Genomic DNA, 21215 nt, shown 5'->3' on the forward strand with positions numbered 1-21215 from the left:
TTGTGTCCCCGAGCTGCTCTTGTCTGATAGTGACGCTGGAGCCTGTGTTCGTTACAACCTTTTTAAGTGTCAGGCACTGTGCTGAGCACCTCATGACGTCATCTTGTTTATCTTTGCAACACAGTTATAAGCTAGGACTATTCTTAGCCCCATCGTACATATACATAAAGAAACTAGGGCACAGAGAGGTTAAGTAACCTGCCCCGTGTCAATCAGCCATCAAGTGATGGAGCCCAGAGTTCAAACCGAGGAAGATTACATTGAGGGCCCACCCCTCAGCCCAAGGGGACAGTCACCCCCACGTTGTGGAGTGGGATTTGGGCATCTTCGGTCCTAACGTTTGGGGCTGAAGGAATGTGTCTGACCCCATTCACCACCCACAGAACAGGAGGCATGAGATGGGCCATCCCCAGGCGAAGGGTCCCCTTGGGCAAGGCTGTGGGAGGGGTCTCAGTCTCGTCAGGGAAAGCTTCCCTCTGCAGTGCACCCACTGCTTCAGCCCTTCTCTACTGGCTGGAGTTTCCAGAAGGGCTGAAACAGAAGGTGGACTGTGTCCCAAGAGCCCCAGGCAGGGGAGGGAAGGACATATTTCTTAGACTCCTGCTTTGGGCCAAGCCCTGTGCGGGTGCTTCACAGCTCTTCTCTGCCGATTCCCCACCTTTGTGACATGTTTTGCCCCCAGTCAACCTCCCAACGGGACAGATCACCTTGCCACAATGGTGCATGACCCCGGACCACAGATTTATACAGAAGGGCTCGTAGCGGGGGTCAGAGCCCTCATTATACAGAGAGGATGCCAGGGCCCACGGAACCACCTGGCCGGGTCACCAGGAGACCCGCTCCCAGCTTTCTGACTCTGTGTCCAGTGCTCTCTCCACGATGCAGTGGCCCCGCCTTCTCCAGAACTGGGTCCCTTCTTTTCTGTTTCCCTGAACCAGTGGCCCGAACCAGGGCCCCCCTCCAAGAGATGGGATCATTTCTGCACCCTCTTTGTCCCGGTCGCCTGCAGGCCCAAACCCCACCTCCTCCATGACCCCTGACCTCTGATCCTGCTGGGTGGAGATGGGGCTCACGTGGGCCCAGGCTGAGCAGTGAGTGAGCATGTCGGGCAGTTGGACACTGTGAAATGGGTACACCCTACTGGCGACTCTGCCTTCCCTCCTCCTGGCCTGATTTTGTACATAACGTGACATGAGATGCAGTGTGTGTGTGTGCAGCAATGTGTGTGTGTGTGTGTGTGTGTGTGTGTAGATGACCTGTGTGTGTGTGTAAGGTACAGTGATATGTCATGGATTTTGTTACTTTTTGTTTTTGTAAACTTGAATGTCCAAAATAAACATGATGTTTACTCTGAGGATCTCCTTGCAAGACTTGGGGTACCCCGGGAGGTGCCAGGCAGGGAGGAGGAGGCTGCGTGGTGCAGGGCAGTAGGCAAAGCCAGAGGAGGTGCCGCCTTGGTGCCCCAAAGCTTCAGTGAACCCTTCCTATCCCTCCAACCTGACAGGCTCTGCCAGGCCCCGGATGCAGACGCACCCCATTTCCCAGGATCTTTGCAGGAAGGATGTAAATAAAGAACATAAGTCCCATGTGGAAAGTGTCCCAGTTCTGATAACTGAGCTTTGGCCTCATTCCTAACACCTCATCTCCACCTCGTGCCCCAGTTCTGGGAACCAGGTCCCTGACTTGTTCCCTGAGATCCAATCGTCCTAAGTCACTCGCCTGAACCCCCGGAACGGTGCCTCCCTTGGAGTCCTGGGGAGATGGGGGAGGGGAGAGAAAGGGGCCTGGTATATTTCAACCTGTCCCCTCCCCATGGTCTACCTGGACACCTCTGACTCGCTTGGCCTCTAGACCGGACTCTTGACAGTCCCCCACCCACTCATCCAGTGCCCCACCCATCCTTAGGAGGCCTTGATTTAGTCCCCAGCCCTCCCTGTCCACACGACCTCTGCCTGTCTGTTCCATCAATAGTGTCACTGCTCTTAGTTGGACCTTGTCTTCAGATGGTCCCTGTGAAATGCCAGGGGTCCAGTCGGATCGAGGGGTCACACCAGCAGGACAAGCCTTCTCAGATGTGTCCAAAACTTTCCACCTTCCAGCAAGAGTGAATTCACCCCACGAGGACCAGGGGCTCTCGGTGGAAGTAGCGCTTAACACAAGAAAACCCTATTTGAAGTCTACTGAGTCGCCTGAAAAACCCATGTGCTTTCTTCATTTTACTCCAGGTTGAATCCAGATTTGTTTTAAAATATTGTTTAATTACTTACCACTGAGCAAAATTAAGCTGCAGGCAGCTTCACCTTGTTTATCCTCTCTAGCACTGATTTACTACAAACACCCTCCCTCCGTCCCCCTCAGCTGGCACTATCCCACTATCCCACTGTCCATCCACCTGCTTCCTGCCAGCACCTGCACAGCTGAACGCCGATGCAGAAAAGCACATGTGACGTGTGTGGACTCTCATTTTGAATTCATGGCCGGAGATCTCCAGGGGACACTTTTCTCTCTGCCTTGTGATCTGAGCCCACTTTCCGTACGTGAGGGCTTACTCTCCAAAATAGCTAAAAATCAGACCCTCTCTCTCCTCAAACCTCTTACAGACTTCTACCCCATCTCTGCCTTCCAGTGTGACCATACTTCATAGTCCGCTGAGGAAACAAAGTGGTTACGACCTCATCACCAAGTCTGTCTGTAAACCTGCACTGTCTCCACATTCTCTGGTCTCCCTCCTGAAACTTGGAGTGAACTGTCCCTGCTTCTGTCAGAGGCCCCACCATACCCCTCATCTTCTCAAGATCGTCCCTCCTGAATCACTAGCATCTTCTTGACCCCTTTATCGTTCCAACAGGCATGCAAATTTGCCTTTGTATTTCCTCAGTCAAAATCTCCCACCCTGAGCCAACATCCTCCTCCAGCTATCGTCCACTCCTTTGCTCCTTTCACTGCAAGACTTCTTGAGAAAGCAGGTTTGTGGGAATCCCCAAGACCACTCTCAGAGACTGATGATTCACTAGAAGGACTCAGAGCTGTTATACTCCTAGTTACAGTTTGTTACATTGAAAAGATACAGATTGAAAGAAGCAAAGGAAAAGCACATAGTGCAGAGTCCAGGAGATACTCCAGGAGACACTAGGAGCAGGAGCGAGCTGCCAGCTGTTTCTCCCCCGTGCGGACAGTGCTTCACTCTCCCAGCAAGGATGTGCGACATATACAGAACACTGTCAGCCAGGGAAGCTCGCCTGAGCCTTGGTCTCCAGGGTTTGTACTGGAGTTCAGTCACACGGGCATTTTACACCTGCATGAGTGACCTTAATTTCTCAGTTCCCATCAGAGGCAGAACTGATACAGCATGACCCAGGGCCCTAGGCAAATAAAAATAGGCATTTTCTCTATATCACTGTGTTAGCATAAACTCTCTGACGTGGCCCAAGGTATACAAAGACACTCTCATCAGGAAGGATATTCCAGGGGCTCAGAGCTTATTTACCAGGCACTGGTCAAGTCTCAGTCCTTTCTTCAGAACGTGCAGGGTTTGAGTACCCCAAGCACATGGAGTTAACCCTTTACTGCACACCGGGCCTATAGACTTCGTTGCTACTTCCTCCCTCGCGTTCACTCCTTGGCCAGTTCCCACACGGCTGCTGTCCCCACCACTCCACTGAGATCACTCTTGTCAAGGCCAACAATGACCTTTATGTTACGAAACTCATGAAACCTCATGGCCAGGCCTCTGTCCTCATGTGGGCTGAGCTCCCAGCTGCATTTGACACATAGTTAACCTCCCTCCTTGAAAGATTCTCTTCTCTTGTCTCCCAAAACACACCTTCTCCGGGCTTTCCCTCTCCCTCAGTGGTTCTCAAACTTTAGCCGGCACCACAATCATCTTATTATATTAATGTTGTACTATAGTCTTGCAAGATGTTACCATTGGGGGTAACTGGATAAAGGGCACATAAGATTGCTCTGTGTTATTTCTTACCACTGAACATGAATCCATAATTATCTCAAAATTAAAAATCTAATTTTAAAAAGATCTCCCTTGGAGATCCATATAGGGGAGTTATAAGACACAGACTTGAAAATAATTATGGTTAATATATTCCAGAATTTAGATAACAAACAGAATTTCAACAGAGAACTGTAGACTAGGAAAACCATCAAATGAAAATTCCAGAACTGAAAAATACATTAACTGAACTTGTGGTTTCCATAAATAGGTTTAACAGAAGATTAGACACAGCTGAAGAAGGAATTTACGAACTCTGTTAGACAGACCAGAAGAAATGATCCAGAATAAAGAATGAGGGAAAAGAACAGAAAGTGCAGGGAAAAAAACCATAAGATTAATATGGGACATAATGAAAAGGTCTAATATGTAAGGATCCCCAGAAGAAGTAGAGAGAACAAATAGGGCAGAAACAATGTCTGAAAAAAAAGAAAGAAAATGTCTGAGAATTTTCCAAAAACCATTGGAAGACATTAAGTCACATATTCAAAAATCTCAGGTAACTTCGAATATGAGAAATGAAAACACACCTGCTGTGGCAGCACACACACACACACACACACACACACACACACACTACTAGGCCTTTGATAGTGAAACAGCTGTAAATTAAAGACAAAGAAAAAAAATCTCAAAGTCCCAAAGAAAAAAAGATGTATTACTTTCCAGGAAGCAATGACAAGTTAACTTCTCAGTAGAAGGAATGGAAGAAGGAAGGTAATAAAATAACATCTTCAGAGTGCTAAAAGGAAATGACTAACACTGGAGAATTCTATATTCATTGAAAACTCCTCAAAGATGAAGATGAAATAAGGATAATTTTGACAAAGAAAAAAACAATATCCATCACCAATGGTTTTCGTCACCAACATAGCTTCTCTAAAGAACAGACTGAAGGGAATTCTTTAGGAAGAGGGAAAATGGTCCTGAAAGGAACCATGGAAATTCCAAACGAAGAACAACAGAAAGGGTTAATATGGGGATACATATAACTTAATATTGATTGAAAAAAATAATAACAATTGTGAAGTTTAAAATTCACGACAACAACGGAATAAAAAGGTGGAAGAGGTTAAATGCAGTTAAAATTTTCTAAGGTCCTGGCATGGTCCTGGTAGTAGTAAAAGCATTAATTTTACATTCAACTTTAATAAGTCTAGGATCAATATTGTATTTTCCTAAGGTAATCACTGAAAGGATTGTAAAAGACTATGTAACCAACAAGCTACTATAGGAGAAAATAAGGGAATAATAAAACTAATTCAAAAAAAGGCCAAAAAAATAAGGAAGAAGAGGGAGCACAGAAAGGGTAGGATAAACAGAAAATAGTAAGTTGATTGATTTAAACCTAAATTTAATTACATTAAATATAAAAAGATAAATATTCCAATTAAAATATTAACATTGTCAACTGGATTTAAAAATAATTATATAGAAAGGTAAAATTTAAAGGATGGAAAACTATATGCGATGCAAGCACTAATTTGCAGAAAGCTGGTGTAGCTACACTTATTCCAAAGTAGACTTTAAGACAAGAAGCACTGTCAGAGATAAAAAGGACATTTCATGATGATAATTAATCTCTTAAGAAGATATAACAGTTATCAGTTTGTGTGCCTGTATTAACACAACTTCATAATATATAAAGTAAAAACTGACAGAACCAAAAGGAAAAATTGATAAATCCACAATCGTAGTGGAGTGTTGTAACACATCTCTCTCAATAACTTCTAAAAATCACAGACTAAAATTTCAGTGTGAATATAGAAAATTTGAACAAAATGATTTACAAACTTAACCTAAGACAGCAACTACAAAATAGATATTCTTTTCAACCACATGTGAAAAATTCACCCACGCTGACTACGGTAGGCAGAATAATGGCCCCCCCAAAGATGTCTAGATCCTGACCCTGCAGAACCCGGGAATTTATTGTCACATGGCAAAGAGAACTAATGTTGCTAATCAGATGACTGTGAGATAAGAGTAACTTGGATTATCTGCGTAGACCCAAGGTAACCACAAGGGTCCTTAGATGTGGAAGAGGAAGATTGAAGAGTCAGTGTCAGAGCCATGCCGGAAAAGGGAAGACAACAGTCTCTCCTACAAGAGCCTCAGGAAGCAACTTGGTCCTGGGAACACCTTGATTTCAGCACAGTGGGACTCATTTACCACTTCTGTCTCCAGAACTGTAAGATAATGATAAGTTTATATTGTTTTAAGTTACGGGAGACCAAATCTTGGGGATTGACAAGAGCTGAGTCTGAAGTAGGTTAGGACCCTATCCACCTCATTCATTCACTCATACATTTGTTCATGAAACATTTACTAAGCACCTATTCTCTGCTAGATCCTCTGTGGAATCTTGGGATGGAGAGATGAATAGGACAAGGTCCTTGCTCTCAAGGAGCTTACAGGGGAAGGCAGAGAATTAAACTTAAGTACAAAACAGTGGAGAGGGCGGTGGCAAGAACATGCCCCAGATGAGAGGGAGAACAAAGGACTCTTCTGGTCGCAAGGAATCCCAATTGGTACAAGCTTTGACCAAAAGTGCATGGGCTTATATAGCCAAAAGGAGGGAAGGGCAGAGGGAGGATGTGGGCAGAGGATGCATGAGCAAAGGTAAGGAAGTGAGAAGCAGCATGGAGTATATGAAGAGCCATGAGAATTGGCACAAAGCACAGAGGAAGAAGTAGCAAAGAGACAAAGCCACCCATGGGCCACACCAAGGGGGCCTTGAATACCAGATGACAGCATCGAATGTCATCTGATAGATAATGGGGAACCATGAAGGGAGGAAAGGAGTTATTAAAGAGAGGAATGTAGTAGCGAAATTTGGGTTTTAGAAGGATCACATTGACTGTGGTATGAAGGATGGGCAAGACTACAGTCAGGGAGTCCCAGTAGAAAGTAGTTGCAATAAAACAGATGGGATCATGGTGCTATTCACATGGGGAGTGCCACGAGCACGGTCAGAAGGGGCTATAATCAGGACATAGGAGTCAGAATCAGCAGGCTGGTGATTGACTGGAGGTGGGTGATGGTGGGAAAGTGAAGGATGAGAGTCCCTGGTTTCCGATGGAGGCAACTGGGGGTGGCGCTGCTATTTATTGACATGGGGAATGCAGGGAGAGCAGGCTAGAGGGAGATGATTAATTCAGTTTGGGACACATTGAGTTTTAAAGGCTTGTGGGACATTCTAAAGGAGATGGCCAGAGAGCAGTTGGATATTTAGGTCTGGAGCTCATGAGAGAAATACAAGAGCTATCAGACTCTAGAAGATTGATAATGGAACCATGGGAGTGGATGAGATCCCTAAATACCAACGGCAACAATTCTCAACAAGATATGCACGGGGGGGCATAACTCCCTGGGAGAGTATTTGGAATCACCAGAGGAATTTTTCCAAAGTACACACCCAACTCTCAATTCCAGTAAATATCCAAGAAGTGTAAGCAAGGGGAACTCTTGCTGATGAGAAGGTGACCTCAGGTAGGAAGAAATTTGAGACCATTGGTGAGAAGAAAAACGGCCAAAGTGGGCACAGAGAGCAAAAGAAGAGCCCAAAAAGCCTAAAGGAAGAGAGGTTCGAGGAGATCCAGGAGAGTGAGGTGCTCCCAGTGTAAGGACAGAGCAGCGATTCTCAAACGTGAGTGCGCACAGGGTGCTTGTGAAAAAAATACGGGTTCCTGCCCCTCACCATTCTGATGCCGTGGGACCCTGAAATCTGCATCGTAAAGAGTTCTGCAGTCACTGTCTCTGGGGTAGAGAATTTCACGAAGATAGGTGTGGTTGACAGGCTTATGCCAGCAGAGAGATGCCAGCGGAGAGGATGAGTTCAGGAAGATAAAGACTAAATAAGTCTATTGAATTCCGCTCTTCAGGAGGTCACTGGTAACTAGGGAAGAGGAAATTTTGGTGGTGTCGTGGGAGTGGAAGCCAGATTGCAGTGGGCTGAAGAGCGAATGGGAGGTGAGAAAGAGAAGATAGCAAATATGGACCCCTTTTAGAGAAATTTCGATGAGAGGCGGAAGCAAGAGCTTCATCCCCCTCAAAAACCACCTTCCATCTCCTGGAGAAAGTTGGCAAAGAGATTTGGGGAAATATGGAAGCTGAGTCAGACATTCTCCAGACCCTCAGAAGGCACCAGGGAGGCTAGATGGGAATCAGCAAGGGCCTAGCACACCTCAAGCTGCCAAGTCTCAAAACTAAGCCCACTGTGTCTGCCTTTTGTCTACCCACTCCAAGTCTAGTCCACCATCTTCACCAGCCAAGTCATCTTTTTTTATCCCAAATCTGACTATGTTACTGCCAGACTTGAAACCCTCCAGCAGTTACTTCCCCGACTCTTAACTCACCCCAGGGGACACCCAAATCCCTAAACCTGGTGTTTAAAACCCTTTTGACTTTTGTGGTCCCTACTTCCTTCTATATTTCATCCCCACGATCACTTCCCACTTATTCCACCTTCTCTCTCCATCCAGGACTCGTGGAGCCACCATCACTTCCTCAGTGAACTGTGTTCTCCATGCTCCTTGTCCACATCTCTACCAGAGCACAGGTAGCATGAATTATTCTGTATCTCTCTGTTGACACAGCTGCCCCTCCTCCCTCACTAGATTGTGCCTCCTCTGGGACCAAAGTCCTCCTCTTAATTCTCTCTGAATCACCAGTACCTGGCCAGGGCTGAGTTCCCAGTAAGTGCCAGTGAATGTGATGTGGGGTGTCACACAGGTACTTATCATGAGAAAGTAAATGTTTAAATTATGGAATACCCCCACTGACCCTTTGATCCACCAACAAATAATTGAATTTGCAGGTTCTTCTCCTTTCCCTAGTTGTATTAATATTTTCAGATTAATTTCCCCCCCTAAGGGGGAAGAAAAGGTGTCTTTAAATTAAAACAATGTCTCCTATGGCAACTATATGAGGGTGCGCTCCAGTGGCAAGAGCACTTGGGTTGATTCTCAAGGAGCTTGATCTTGATTCTTAAAGTTACTTAGCCTCTCTGAACCTCAATTCAGGTGGGGTTAGGAATATTATCACCTAAAAGAATTGTGAGACTCAGGCGAAATATCATTGTAAAGCCCTACATAAATGCTAGTTATTGCTAGGCTTTTGAGGGCCTAATAAATAGCATCTTAGTGTCATGACATCAACGAGTTGCATTAGTTATTTCAAATGACTAAAATAAACTCCCAAGGTAATACCGCTTTTCACAGTTTGTCTCTCTAAAATGAGAACTGTTTGTACACGGCTCCTCAGGCCCACTTAAGACGGCTATAAGTGAAGCCCCGCCTCCTTCGCCTCTAAACCACGCCCCTTTTGTACAAACCTCTACGATGTAGGGCCCTCCAACATTGAAGGACACTTGTATTCACCAATAAGAAGTGAAGTTTTTGTCAACGTCCGGCGAGGGGGCAGGACTTCCTTGCTGTTGCTAAGACACTCTTGTTTTGCTCCTTGACAACCCAGACGGGGGTGAGCTTGCTGCGGCCCCGCTCCAGCCCCCGCGGGAGCAGGTGAGGCCCCGGGGCGCGGCGGGCAGCCGGGTGGGGAGCGCCGGCCCAAAGGGAGGCCGGGAAGCGTCGCGAGACAGGCGGGGCCTCGCCCACCGCGGAGGCCCCACCTCAGTCTCCTCCCTTCGGGTCCCCAACCCCAGGTCCTCCCAACCCCCATCCCTCCACTTTGGGGATTTATGAGCTTGGTCATGACAGATCCTTCGTCGCGACTCTGCAGACCGCTTCTCTTCCCCTCCCCAGCCGAGGCCCGGTCCAGCTTTGCGGTCCCCCTGACCCGGCTCCTCCCACCCCAGCACCTTGGTTCTCCCACCATTCGCGGAGTAATCCCCCTCTCCCGTTGGTCGCCAGAGCTTTGTCCCAGACCACTCGACTTGGACAGTAGGCGACGTGCTGGAGCCCCAAGCTGGTCATTACCCTCTTTGAGCCTCAGTTTCCCCGTCTGTAAAAGAGAAGTCGGATTGAATGATCTCTAAGGCCTCTTTGACTCTGATGTTCTAGGATGTGATTGACCCAACTGTAGGCCTCCCTGAGGCCGTGCTTCCCACTGGAGGAATCGGTGCAGCGAAAAGGACGTGACAGACCTGCTTTTGATTCCCCGTCGCAGGATGCTATCAAGTTACCTAGTCTCCCGGGGCTCCAGGCTGTGCACATATAAAATCGGGATACTACAGAGTATCTCCATGGAGAATTCTGATAATATGAAGTTTAAAGAGGCCAGTCCCGTGTAGGTTCAGCAGTTATTACTTTCCTTCCTTCGTCTCTTCCCCACATGTTTCCCCTCAGAAGTGTCACCAACTTCCTTAGTGTAAGCTGTCATTTCTCCACTTGACCCTCAAGCCCAGATCTCCAGCTCTAATGTTTCTTCTGGGTCTCCATGGTCAAGGATGCGTCGGGGTGTGGATAGGGGTAGAGAGTGATATATTGATGTGATGGTTGGACTCAATGGCTCCCTTCTACCCCGATGATCCATGATTCAGTGATTACCTACTCCTGATGAGACACCTCCGTTTGCTCTCTACCTATCTATTATTCTACCTGACTTTCTCTCTCTCTCTCTCAGTGGCATCACCATCCTCCTGGGGTATCATCCGTCTCTCTGCCATGCCCATCCTGCTCAGGAAATGGTTATATTGCTTTGATTCTGCCTCTGCAAGGATCTCACATCCTCTCCATTCCTGAAGCTAACACCTGGTTCAAGTTTTAATGCCTGTCACCTGGGTCATTGCTGTAGCTTCCTAACTGGTATCCCTACCTCCCATCCGTCCTCCTCTTAAACCAATTATATTAACCAGAATAACTGCCCCAAAACACAACCATGTCACCAACCCCCTAGAGCCCTCGAAAGAGCTTCTCATTCACCCCTAAAAATATCCACACTTCCTAAGCCTGGGTATTAGGGCCCTTTCACAAGCCAATGCCGCCATTTTTTTCCCAGCTGCCTTTCTCCCTTCTTTGCCAGCTTCTGTCCCCCAGCCATATTGGACTGTCAGACTTGAACAGGAAACGCTTTGAGCTCTCTGCGTTGATATCACCGTGTGTGTTCATCTCTGCTCAGAATGTCCTCCTCACCTTGTCCATCTGTCGAGATTCCTACTCACCTTTTAAGGCCTGACCGTAATGCCATCCCTGTCACTAAGCTTTTCTTATTGTCCTCTTCCCCGCCCCCTCCAGAATTCTCCTCTTTCCTCCTTCTCTGCCTCTGTCTTGTGACATTTACTGCTTTCTGTCATGAACCATAGTTCCTTGTGTATGTGTTGGTCTGTCATATTAGATTGTAAGCCCCTTGAAAGCAAGGGCTGCCTCTTGGTGATAGTGGAGTCGTTGGAAAAGCACAAGCTTGGAGTCGGACATACCTGATCGAATCCTAGCTTCTCCATTTATTAGCCAGGTGGAAAGTCACTTTCCTTTTCTCAGCGTGTGTGATCATCAGAAAAGTGGGGATAATAGTGCCTGTCTGACAGCGTGATCAGTGGTAGTGAATGAGATCCCATATGTAGAACACTCATCCCATTGCCTTGCTCAGGTCAGTACTCAATAAATATTGAATGGATTCGATATGTCCTCTCCTTTCCCAGGGGGCAAATGAAGTATAATTTAATTACAGTTTAGATATTTGTTGGTCTTTTGCCATGTGCCAGACACTGGACTTCATGCACTGCAGCATCTACAGCAGAATAAAGTCCTTGGGCCCAGGTGATTGTCCGGACCCGTGACACCCTGCTAAGTCATGACTGGTTGTGAGATGTCAACAGTAATGAGCAACTGTGAATACTTTAAAAAATAAGTCAATGCTAATTCCAGTTTCTTTCTGTGCTAATGTCATTCTTAGCCTCATGTTCAAATCTGTTCTCTTGAGTGGGAAAGAGCGGGTGGGGGACTGCGTAACCCACTCTCTGTGGTAGGCAGCTGTTCTCGTGTAGAGCTAATACATCAAGAAAATGTCTTGGTCTCTCTCTATCTCTGTCTCTTTTGCTCCCTTGCTCCTTTCTTTTCTTCCTTCCACACAGTCTAAGACACATCAGAAGTTTTCACTGAACCTCAGTAAAATGTGAAAAAAATAGGAGTGATTTTAAAAAAAAACAAAACCCTTTGTGCATCTAAGGTAACTGTCTTTTCTTGAGAAGGACTGTCTTTTATTCTGCAGTCATTTCCTTCTTACTATTAAAACTTTCTTTTATAGTGGATGATTTTTTTAATGCTCTTAGCAAAGTTTTTCAGTGTTAACCCTGTTTGCTTCCCCCATTTTGAACTGATCTGTGAAATCCAGATCTTCCAACTGTTGTTTCCTGACCTCACCACCTACATCTTGGGTGAATGCCCCCAAGCCCCGAGGTTCCTTGCTCCTCCCTTACCAGCCAGCATCGCTCTTTGTTCGCCAGAAGGCAGAGGGTGGAAATGTCGGGGAAAGGCTGGAGGGTGACCGAGAGCCCAAGTGTGTGTCCTTGACATGGCTGGACGTAGGGGGCGTGCCTGGTCAGGCGACTGGACTGGCGGCTGCTGAGATCGAAGTGATTTGTGTTTCTGTCTCATCTCCTACTTGCTTGTGACAGGAGAGAAAGCACAAAAGGCAGAATCAGAAGAATAGATCCTGGCTCTGTCATTGCTGGCTGTGAACCCTTGGGCCTGCGCCAAAGGTGGTGAATGTGAAAGCATAGTGCGACCACACAGTGCGCCCAACCCCGGGCCAAACTGTTTTGCAGACTTTCCTCTGACTCTCTCCTCCTCCAGTCAGAGTTCGGTGGTTTGCACAGGGCGGGAACTGTGTATGTATCAGTCTGTTTGGCTGAGTGTTCAGCTGTTTAGGTGGCTGGTGTACGAAGGATGTTGGAGTCCCCATCTTACTGCACCGGTAGCAGAGCTTACATTTACTGTGAGGGTCTGTTCTTACTCCCAGGTTCCCAATCAGAAAACTGAGGCTTACAGAGGTAAACACTTGTCCGAGAGACCTAGGTATAAGTTCAGTCGCCCTGCTCCGAGTGTGTGCCCTGTCCCTCCGCTGCCTGGTGGTGGTGAAGGGTTGGGAGCCGTGGTCTGTGGGCCAAGAGTGTACCAGGCCTTGAGTGGCTGGGGGACTGGCAACCCTTAGGGCCTTATTTCCCAGAATCCACTCACTTTTCACCATCCGTCCCACATTTCCTAACCCTCTTAAGGTTTCTTCCCAAATGCTCAGAAGCCGTATAATAAATGGTGACCGAGGGCAGTGCCTCAAAAGAACAAGGGACAGTGAGACAGGAGACGCCGACTAACGAGGCGATGATACAAAGAGCCCTGTCTGCGTCTCCTGTTCCGAGGAGCAGACGGGCAAGGCTGTGTCCGCTCGCAGAGGGCCCCTGGGTGAGGAGGAGAGTAATGAGCAGGAGAGAGAGCAAGGCTGCCTCTGGCCTTGTGCACCAGGGCGGGCCCTGGGAGGGTCAAGCTGTGGTTCCCAGGGGATTCAAGTGCCCTGGCCATGGGCTCACTTACAGTATTAAAGGACTTTCTATTAGTCCTGCCTGACGTGACTTCTTTCTGGCCCGGAGCTGTCACGTACACCCTCATTTGCATGGAAGATTGATAAGGTTATTAAAACCTCTAGTCCTGCTATTTTCAGGAGCGTTCTTGCAGCGGGGTTTTTAATCAGGCTGAATGACTAGCTGGACTCTAGTGACACAGCATCATAAAAAAATTCTCCTACATTTCTGTATTTGGAAGCATCGTCTATAACTGTTCCTTTTTTTATTCTGGAAGTCTCATGCCTTTCGAGACCTCAAAAATACCTGTCGTGGTTAGGAAAAGCTATTTGCTATCATGGTCCTTCATAAACGTGATTGAATCATGTCGACAGAGACCGGGCTGATGACACAGCTGTGGGAAGAAGCAGTGTGATGATTCTAGTGAAGAGAGCTTTAAATTTTCAGAATGCTCGCTCACGTGCATATCCGGGTCCTTGCACCAGCTTTCCGAGGCTGAGGGGATTATTCTGTTTCCTAGAGGAGGAACTATACTTGCCCAAGGCTGCAAAACAACGAAGAGGGAAGAAGTCATTTCAGTTACGGAACTGGTATTTAAGCCCAAATACTCCACCTCCTGGTCCCGCACCTTCTCTACTCCACCCAGTGTTGCCCCTTCTCCCCCAAACTGGCCCAGTGGTTTTGCCCCCTTTGTTCTTGAAGAGCAGGCTTTGGTAATGCCACTGAAGTCTTGTTTCATCAGGATCGCATATGCCGAAGCGGAGTCCAAGCAGCCGCCGGAGACCCTGACCTTCCCCAGGGCGGGCGCGTGCACGATTGCCTCTGAATCCCCTTCCTGCCCCCTCCATGCTGGCACTTGTTAGCCCGAGGGCAAATTGAATCAAACTGAAGTATTTAGGTGGAAGATGCCTAAGCAGCTGCTTCAGCATTTCACATTGTTGTCTGAACCTTAAAGCCCTTATCCTTTGATCATCAGCATCGCCACCACCTGTCACACCTTGGCCATGTGGAGGAGAAGTCGATAAGTGGCCTGTACTAAAGCAAGGAGGACAGGATGGAATTGGAGAGGAGCCACACGGTAACAAGGCAAGACAGAGCGATTCACCGGATTTTGTGAAGTGAGAAACATGAGCAGAAAGTACAATGAGACTGTGCTTGGCAATTTGCCACCTTACACGTAGCGATAAACAAAAACTAATATCTCGAATGGTACAGACGCCCAGAACTGATGCGATAAGAGGAGCCATCTGTCCACCGAGAAATCAGAAAATACCAGTGTCGTGGGATGGCGGAGTCGGTGCCAGGCTTCCAGCCTCGCTCGAGGGAGCAGACCAAATGGGTGGCGCTGAGGGCCTCTGAGGCATCGGAGAGTGGGGATCAAATGAAGGCACAGCGGGAAAAGGCACACAGCACGCTCAACGCTTGGCCAAACAAGGGCCAAGTTAGCATTAGAGCAATAGACACTGAGAAGGAAGGTTAAACATTTATCTCACTGCTGGAAAAACATGAGCCACACTAGTCACACACCCGAGGCCACTTCTGTGTGTGCCTACTGTGTGTCAGTGCTGTGAGGAGGCCTCACGAGGAGAGGTTAAGAGGGCCCACCAGAGACTGTGCCCAGATCAGACCCCAGCCCTGGCGCTCACTAGCTGAGTGACTGCAGGCCAGCCACGCTACAGCTTCGTGCCTCTGTTGGTACAGGACCTAACTCAGGGTTTTTGCAGCAGTGAGCTGAGTAAATGCACGTGAAGCACCTAAAACAGCAGTGGCTCGCACACAGGAAACCTACTAAATATCACCTGTCATCTCCTACCTACCCATGAGTTCCTATGCTAGGCATCTTCGGGGTTTGGTGGCTAAGCCATGAAAACTTTATTTGGATATGTGAGAAATGCTAGAATAACATTATTTGCATTTGTCCAATATGGATTGTTAAAAAGAATTTAACAACGCGGTGGTTCGTGTTCATTTATATTAGTACTTCTAAGATAAAAAAGTCTTTTGAATTATAGGATAAATTGAATTATAGGATAAAGAGAAACGCCAGAATTTCCAGCCACACTCCCAGTCACTTAGGATCCAGGCTTATCTCTTTAGGAAAAGCCCCATCTGTTATTAGATTTCTAGATAACTAGATTTGGAAAGAAAAAGAAATCTCTGCATGTGTATTAGGCATTATAACTTTCCAGTCACATCCACATGCATTCAGTCATTTGATTCCCCCAGGAGCCAGAGGGAGGGACAGACAGCGTTTTGAGTGCCATCCACGTGCCTGGCACTGTGACCTTTGCTTACATGTATTGTCCCATTTGATTTTCATAACATCCCTGTGGGATAAATGTGACTACCCTTGCATTGCCAGTGAGGAGTCTGAGGCCCGACGCCATACTGTGGCGAGCAGTAGAACCAGCTCTAACGCCTAGGCCTCCAACTGCTGGACCAGCCAGATGGGACAGGGCGGCCCGAGGGGGTGCGGGGTGGAAAAGCGGGGAGCCTGCTGTGTCAAGGAGGACACAGTGCCTCGCTCCTCCCATGCCTCCTGAAGATCAGGGGCCTGCGGAAGCAGACGCTTGTGCCATAAACCCAGGGTTGTGGATCGTGACCTGACATTTAACTGTGTGATCACGTCTGCTGAGAAATAGGGACCGTGTAGGTAGTGGGCCTGCAGGGAGGCTTGTTTGTTCGTTGCTAGCTCACGGCTCCATCCTCGGCCTGGCCCGCCGTCAGTGTTTGTCTTGATAATGACAGTGTGTTCTTAACCAGGTCCCAGCATCTCATGTTGACTCATCCTCCCGTCTGCAGACTTGCTGGCCATTTGGAAAAGGATGCGGAGGAGTTAAAACGGGGAGGTGTCAAATTGTTACTGAGACATTTCTAATTTGTGATGTGTGGTTTTAAAGCCAACTCTTTTTTCCTGGTTTTTCCTGTTTTCAACAGCACCCCTTGCGGAAAGACATTTGCTGCTCCCCGCAAGCTGGCAGGGCCCGCTTCCTGAATCTCCGGGGTGTATCTTAGTCGCCGGTCCCAGCACCACCTGAAAGTCCCACTCGCTCCTCCAGCAGAAGGATCATGGGAGAAGCAGAAGGGAAGAAAGATGAGGCTGATTATAAACGACTGCAGACCTTCCCTCTGGTCAGGGTAAGCCCCGGGGAGGAGGCAGGGCAACCGCAGAGCCCGCACAGCCTCGGCGAGAGACGGAGCAGCTTGTCCTCTGCAGAGCGAACATGGGAGGAAGTTCAGAAGGACTTCACTGGCTCAGATCTAGAGATCTAGGCATCAACAGTGATTCCCTCATTCATTCATGCGTTCATTCAACAAGTATCTATTTAGCCACTGGGCGCTGTTCTAGGTACTATGGATATAGTAGTGAACGAGACAGAGGCCTGGCCCACGTGAAAGAAGGGTTTGAACAACATAGTTTCAGGTAATAAGTCTATAAAGAAACATAGAGCTTCTGGAAAGGTTTCTCTGATCAGAGACCTGAATGAAGTTAGGGAGCAAGCCTCGCGAAGGTCTGGGAAGAATATTCTAGACAGGGGAAACAGCAAACACAGAAAGTCCAGGGTGAGAATGAGCTTGGCTCTTTGGAGGAACAGAAAGAAGACAGTATGGCAGGAATGGGTTGCTGAGGGGGTGGCAGGACGTGAGGGTCAGTGACCACGGGGCCAGACCTCGCAGGCCTGGCGGGCCGCGGCGAGAAACATAGTAAGAAATGCGGGTTCTATCCTGAGTTCAGAGGGGTCCAGTGGAGGATTTTAAGCAGAGAAGTAATGTAATCTGTTTTTAAAATATCACTCTAGCTGTGAGGAGAGTGGACTGTAGGGCACCAGAGCAGAAGCGGGGAGACCAGTGAGGATGCTACTGCAGAGAGACGAGGGTGGTCGGATCCAGGTCACAGAGGGGAGACGCCGAGACGCGGTCAGATCAGGGCCTAATCGTGAAGGCAAAGGCGACAACTCATCGACACACTGGGCTGACTCCTAGGGTTTGCTGTTTTCCGAACACGGGAGAGAAAACGGTGTCAATTCCCAAGAGAGGGGAAGATGGAGGGAGAGTAGGTTTGTGGGGAAAATCAGGAGTTATCTCTTAGACATCTGAGTGAGGCTGTCAAGTAGGCAGTTGAATGTAGGAGTCCGGAGCTCCAAAAAAGAGGTTAGAGCTGGGGATGAAATTGTGGGGCCCCCTCCCCATATATAACATGAATAAGCCCACGGAACGGGCTGGGATCCCCAAGAGAGCAGATAGCCAGAGAAGAAAGGGGAGAGGCAAGCCCAGGGCCTTCCAGCCTCTGGGAGTGGGAGGGGACCCAGCAAAGTGGACTGAGAAGAAGCAGCCAGAGAGGCAGGAAGGAAATCAAGTGCCCTCAGGAGGGGCCGAGCCGTCTCTTCAGGTTTCTGGAGTGTGATCGAGCTCTGTTCTGAGGCCGCCTGTAAACCATTTCCATAGCCGCTTCCTCTCCTGCCTGGGCCGGCCTTCTTCCCGTGTCTGTTGGCTGTGACATGGTGCTGAGGAAGCCTCTCGCCTTTGCAGAGGGGCCTGAGCGTCAGCGCCCACGCGGCTCAGCTTGATCCGTGCCCCGCCGCCCCAGCTGCATGCCCGAGTCAGGAGATGGGTCACCTCTCTGGGCTCTGCCCAGGCCTGTGCCAGGGCAGCTACCTGGTGTCCATGCTTTGGGACAGAGAGGCCAGCCCAGAGGCCAGGTCACAGGCTAAGCCTCTCTCTTTGTCACCCCTGCCCTGTCTCTAGCACTCGGACATGCCAGAAGAGATGCGAGTGGAGACCATGGAGCTATGTGTCACGGCCTGTGAGAAATTCTCCAACAACAACGAGGTATTGCCATCAGTACAGGTGGCCCCCTGGGCCTCTGGTGACCCCTGTAGGTGAACAGGTACCCCAGTCCCCACAGCCAGCTCCAGAGAATCCTGCTGGGACCGGGCTAGTGTCTTCCTCGGAAGCATTCGCAGCCTGGGGGAGAGAAAAGCCTGGTCCTGTCTGCGGGCACTGATCTGATGTTCACACCCAGCTGAGCAGGAGAAAAGCCAGAGGGGTCTCTGTGACTCCCCTGCTCCCCGTCTCAGGTGGGCTGCTGAATAGGCCAGCCTCCCCTTGGCTCCATCCCAGCAGAGAACAGAGGCCCACCCAGGCTTTCATTCATGTCTCTATTCATCCACTCAGAAAAGATGTTAAACACCATCTCTGCCAGGCACTGCTCTAGGGGCTGGCGATATGGCCCTCAGGCGTCGACATGGAATGTCATTCATCAGTCTGGCAGTGAGCGAGAAACAAGTCGATGTCATGACAGCCAGTGGGGAGGTGGAGCCTGGCCAGTGAGAGGCTGGGCTTTGGGCCAGTGATGCCCAAGTTCAAATCCCATTCCAGCCGTTCCTTGCTCTTTAACCTTGGATAAGCCATTTCTCATCTCTAGTCCGTAACGGGCAGTGAGGGTGCACATCCTGAGATGATGCGAAATGCTCCCATGGCACCCGGCACAGTGGTGGGTGCTGCCGGTCCACAGTGGGAGCACAAACACTTGGGCCTCTACCCCGGCCTAGATCTCTTGAAAGAAGCTTCTTGAAAGAGCGAGCACAGGAAGGAATGGGGATCGTTGCCACAACTGAGAAGCAGTCCAGCCTCTCTTCTGGGAGCCCACCGAACCTGTTAGGGAAAAAGCCTTTTCATTCCCCGAAGATACCCCGACAGTGACAATGATAACCCTGTATAGTCTGCGGGTGCTCTCGGAGATGTGACTTCACTTAGGGCCGAGAACAGCCGGTGGTACCCACACCGGAAACGGGCACTAAGCGGCAGAGCCAGAACTCAGACCGAGGGCCCTGTCTCCACATCCGATGCCTGCTCCGCCACCTTAGCCAGTGTCTTTCTGGTGAGATAACGCCTGGGGCTCTGTCCCCGTGCAGTCGGCGCCGGCAGGAGGAGGCCTGCATGGAAACCCTTCCTGAGGGTTCTGTGTGCAGAGCAACGGTGACAAGGCAGCAGGCCTCCTCCTGCCAGGACGCCCGCTTCCCACGGCGGGAGCGGACTCACGCCACCCTCTCCTGCGACGGCCCCCTGCAGTGAGCGCCCTCTGTGTTCCAGAGTGCCGCCAAGATGATCAAAGAGACGATGGACAAGAAGTTCGGCTCCTCCTGGCACGTGGTGATCGGCGAAGGCTTCGGGTTTGAGATCACACATGAGGTGAAGAACCTCCTCTACCTGTACTTCGGGGGGACCCTGGCTGTGTGTGTCTGGAAGTGCTCCTGACACTGTCCCCCACCCCTGCCCCCGTCCCCTCCAGGGCCTTTTCCTGCCATTCATCTGGCATGGGGAGCAGCCCCAGGCAGGTCCTGGTTTTTTGAAGGAGAGCCTGGCGTCTGTCTTCTGTCCTGTGTACCAGTGTCCTGAGCCATGCCCAGTGTGTGAATCTGTTGACATCTCTACCCGCAGGCTCCCACATCTCACTCTGAGTCCCAGGGTGTGAAAGGGGCAGCGGGCAGCGGTCTCCATGCAGAGAAAGGCAGAGAGGTGTGACAGGGTAGAAAGAGGGTGGGGAGGCGGAACTTCCAGGCATGTGCCAGCCTCACCTCTCTCTCGGGGTCTGGCCTCCCCTCGCATCCCAGGAGCCCCCTGCCCTTCCGCCCTGCACTGCTGACAGGTGTCCGCTATCCTGGTCTTTTCTGGCCATGTGCAAATGGCCCCAAGAAGGAGCCCCTCCTCTTCGGGGGCACTGACTCATCTCTCCTTGTCCTCTGGAGAAGTGGCGACCCCAGAAGCCACGTCCCCAACCTGACCCCAACCTGACCCCAGGCTGAATTATCACTGCATCTGATTGGACCAACAGCTCATAGCCCCAGCTTCGGCCTGAGGGCCAAGCCACCCCAGCCCCTCCTCCCTCCCCAGCCCCGAGACTGAGTGAACCTTTTCCACTGCCCGCACCTGCGCAGTTGGTAACCCGGTGGCTGAGGGTCAGGGGCGGCTGTGGAGCAGTTAGTCGAGGCGTTGCTGAGCCCCCGGTGAGCCTCCTGGGCCAGGGGTGCGCTCACCGTGAGGCCTGTGAGGCCTGTTTGAGCAGGGAAGCCTGGCCTGCCAGTCACTTCTCATCAGGGACCGCGTGCCGATTTGTGCTGCTTATCTCTGCTGGGTTTTCTATATTCTTTTTTGAGTGTGGGGAGAAGGGTTTTAGTAGAAGGGCGAATCCTATTTTACATAGCGGTCGTATTTATATAAATGTCTTGGTTTTTACAATTAAAGTGGCCAAAAACTGACTTCGATCTGTAGCCTCTTGAGGTTGGGGGAAGACGTGACCAGGATCCTCAGGCTGTGGTGGGTCCTGGGAGCCCCGAGGGGCGCCTGGCCAGACAGGCACAGCGCACTCACATCCTGTCCCCGTCCCCTACCCCTCCTCATTATGTCCTGAGCGTGGGCTGAGTGCAGTCGGATGGGGCCACGTGGACACTGACTGAGACACCCTTGGTGGCCAGATTGAACTGCTATAAAGACGTTTTCAGCGCCACATAATTTAGTCCAGTTCGGAGATGTTTATTCAGCAGCTGTTGAGGGCCAGACCCCTGGAGTGTGGATGCCAAGATGAAAAAGCCACAGACCCTGCCCTCCGGGAGCTCACGGTTGCAGACAGGCACCAGACGTGGGAGCTGACGTTGCAGAGGCCAGGACAGGGCGTTCTGGGAGGACGGAGGAGGGTGGAGGGCTGAGGGCCTCCATGCCCAGCCTGGGGAGTAAATT

The 21215-nt window shown here is 49.7% G+C and overlaps 1 protein-coding gene across 3 annotated transcripts; it reads left to right on the forward strand.

Annotated features, from left to right (window-relative positions):
• Positions 1-9412: 9412 nt before the first annotated feature.
• DNAL4 (dynein axonemal light chain 4) lies at positions 9413-20737 on the forward strand. Of its 3 annotated transcripts, XM_039877640.1 has the most exons (6): positions 9413-9528; positions 14455-14556; positions 16416-16616; positions 18225-18308; positions 19572-19670; positions 19771-20737. In XM_039877640.1, the coding sequence occupies exons 3-6, from the start codon at positions 16548-16550 to the stop codon at positions 19951-19953; spliced, it is 435 nt and encodes a 144-aa protein (XP_039733574.1). In that variant the 5' UTR covers positions 9413-9528; positions 14455-14556; positions 16416-16547; the 3' UTR covers positions 19954-20737. The 3 variants fall into 3 exon arrangements, with proteins under 3 accessions (XP_039733574.1, XP_039733573.1, XP_039733575.1); XM_039877639.1 differs by lacking the exon at positions 14455-14556 and having other exon boundaries at positions 9426-9528; XM_039877641.1 differs by lacking the exon at positions 14455-14556 and having other exon boundaries at positions 9426-9528; positions 19572-20737.
• Positions 20738-21215: the final 478 nt, after the last annotated feature.

Source organism: Pteropus medius, unplaced genomic scaffold (genome assembly GCF_902729225.1).
Source record: "Pteropus medius unplaced genomic scaffold, Ma_sr-lr_union100, whole genome shotgun sequence".
Lineage (NCBI taxonomy): Eukaryota > Metazoa > Chordata > Mammalia > Chiroptera > Pteropodidae > Pteropus > Pteropus medius.